We start from the raw sequence: 2727 nt of genomic DNA on the forward strand, positions 1-2727 counted from the left end.
GGCTGGGACACGCTCGTGACACGGCGGGACACGGCGAGCGAGAGACGCAGCCTCCGAGCGAGGCTCAACAGCCCGTGACCACACTAATCCTAACCTTCCTCTCCCGCACTCTGTTCGACCGCAGCAGGTATTGGAGATCGAGGGCGACTCCGGAGCGCCGCCGCAGCCGCCGTCTCCACCGCCTGGGGTGGCTCTCGGCCTTGTTGACTCGCCACGCAGCCGCCTGAACTGAGCCAACTCGAGTCTTCTTCGTAGTTTCGTAGTACTAGTAGACTAATAGTAGTACTATACTATGTGCTTGATACCTTCCATCGCTGAGAGAAATAGCTGCACAAAATAGGCTATCACTCTGTTGACGTTGGTGGGATATATTTTCTTGCTGATGACTGAATTTGTTGCTTTACTGCTACTATCTACTGCTGGGGAGGGAAATCAATATGACATGTGCTGGGCCAGTATTTTGATCTCATTTCACACATTCTATTATGTTCATATTATTACATGTTATTTTATTAAATATTTATATATAGTCGACGTATCGCCGTATTGATGTTTTTAAAAATTACCATATCCCATATCGCCGTATCAGTGATGCCGTATCGGTGCATCGGTGCTTCGTACACGGCTGGAGATGCTTTTAGGACGTCAAAAAAGGGGAGGGAGGAAGAGGGAGCTTCCCAGAATCCCAGTAGATAGATAGGTTCATTGCCATATTTACATGCAAACTTGTCAGCTCGATCAGTCTAACAACGGAGAAAGATGTGGCACGTACTAGGTACTACTGCTAATTTACACCGTGGATGGTAAACGCCAAATCTCGTCAGAGCATGAGGCCGAGGCGCTCGCTGGCCACGTCGCAGCGGACGGGCGCCAGCCCGACGCGGCCGCGCTCCAGGTCGTACTCCACCCACACGTTCATCTGGTGGTGGTGCCCGATCACGTACGCCATGATGGGCACCATGTCCGCGTTGCCGAACGTCAGGCACCACACGCCGTCGCCGCCGCGCCGCTCCCCGGGGACCTTGTACAGCAGCCTCTCCCCCGCCACCGCCATCTCCGCGCCGTTGAACAGCAGCGTCACGCTCGGCAGCCTCGCCGCCGGCGGGGTCCGCCCCTGGGGCACGCGGAAGCACGTGTCGAACGCCTCCTGGAACGCGAAGCCGGGGTCGTCGAGGGCCGGGAGGAGCGGCCTGGCCTGTCGCGTGAACTCGGCCTTCAGTGCCGAGTAGGCGTCGCCGAGCAGGAAGGTGAACTGCGTGCCGGAGTCCACCATGGTCTGCCCCGCCCCGGTGTGGTCCGGCGCGAGCACCGACGCCGGGATGGGCAGGTGCTTGGCGCCGACGCGGATGCCCAGGAGCTGGACGGAGTAGGCGACGCGGTCGAAGTAGGGGAGCGGCAACGCCGGCTGGTACAGGGGCGTGTAGTTGAGCGGGAGGAAGGTGGGCAGGTCGCTGTGGCCGAGGAGCAGCACGCCGGCGTCGTCGCGGTCGGAGATGCAGTAGGAGAAGCGGCGGGTGCTGGCCTGCGAGACGAAGGAGAGGGCGCCCCTGTTCATGCCCAGCAGCCCGGCGCTCGCGACCCCGTCCGGGGAGGAGTCGAACGCGGAGGCCATGCAGCCGAACGCCGCGCGCAGCGGCGGCCCGCCGCCGACGGCGAAGACGTCCGTCGCGAGCGCGCCGTCGGAGGAGGAGCCGTCCGCGTAGGAGAGCGACACGCTGCACCTGCTCGACGCCCCGTCGCAGGCCGGCGGCGACGGCAGGTCGCGGGAGCGGCACTGCGCGGAGGCGCAGGGCACGGCGGCGAAGGTGGCCGAGGCCCTCGGACGAAAGGACGTCGCGTTGTACCTGTTCCTGGCGCCGCCCGCCGGCGCGCAGAGCAGCCAGGACAGCTCGCTGCCGGTGTCGAGCACCATGGTGACGTTCTGCGGCGGCGTGCCGACGACGAGCGAGACGGTGAGGCTGACGTTGTGGTGGAACCGCAGCTTGCTGGGCTGCCGCGGCAGCGCCCTGGCCGGCATCTGGCGCGCCCGCAGCGCGAAAAGCTGCGGCCTCGCCCCCGCCCCGGACGGCCATGGCGCGCCAAGCAGGACGACCAGGACGAGGCAAGCGAAGACGAGCAGCGGGGGAGGCATGGCGGTGGTTGGGATGGGAGCAGGCGGAGGCCGGGACCTACGCGTGCATGTGAATGCTTGTGTTGTTGGATTCCGGTGTGGGGTTTTGGTTCGGGGTGGATTTTATGGGGTGGCGGCCGGCGCGAGCGGGCAGTGGCGAGTGGAGTGGAGTGGTGGTGACGACTGACGGACGGAGGAGCGACGGGTCACTGTCGCAGGGAGGCAGCCGGGGTTCTTTGCACCTGTCGTCTTCTATCTTTGGAACCACGGAGCGCCAGCTGGGTGGTCAGAGACATTTTAAGTAGGAGTACGCGCCAGTGCTGAGGTTTACAGCAGCAGTAATAATGCGTGCAGTACTACCACAGTATATCTACGGAGTAATTGAGAAACTTTTCGTGGAAGCTCACGCGGTCGGATTCTCTGGACCGGTAGGCCTCCTCTATTTTGAGTCAAATTTAAACGATCGATTTAACCATGATACTCCCTCCGTCAGGGTTTAAAAGACGTGCTTGGAAATTCTCTGAGACCTGGGTGGTTATCTATTGGTTGTGAGATGGGCTAAAAAATAGCATTCACACTACGCATGCATATAGAAATAGTATATCGGAGTACTAATT

At 61.0% G+C, this 2727-nt stretch overlaps 1 protein-coding gene across 1 annotated transcript; it reads right to left on the bottom strand.

Moving 5' to 3' along the window:
* Nucleotides 1-645: 645 nt before the first annotated feature.
* Nucleotides 646-2359, bottom strand: LOC119269563 (aspartic proteinase PCS1-like). Its single transcript, XM_037551420.1, has one exon. It carries the CDS (start codon nt 2129-2131, stop codon nt 821-823), a length of 1311 nt encoding a protein of 436 aa, XP_037407317.1. The 5' UTR covers nt 2132-2359; the 3' UTR covers nt 646-820.
* Between the last annotated feature and the right edge of the window lie 368 nt (nt 2360-2727).

The sequence above is a fragment of the Triticum dicoccoides genome, chromosome 3A (assembly GCF_002162155.2).
Source record: "Triticum dicoccoides isolate Atlit2015 ecotype Zavitan chromosome 3A, WEW_v2.0, whole genome shotgun sequence".
Lineage (NCBI taxonomy): Eukaryota > Viridiplantae > Streptophyta > Magnoliopsida > Poales > Poaceae > Triticum > Triticum dicoccoides.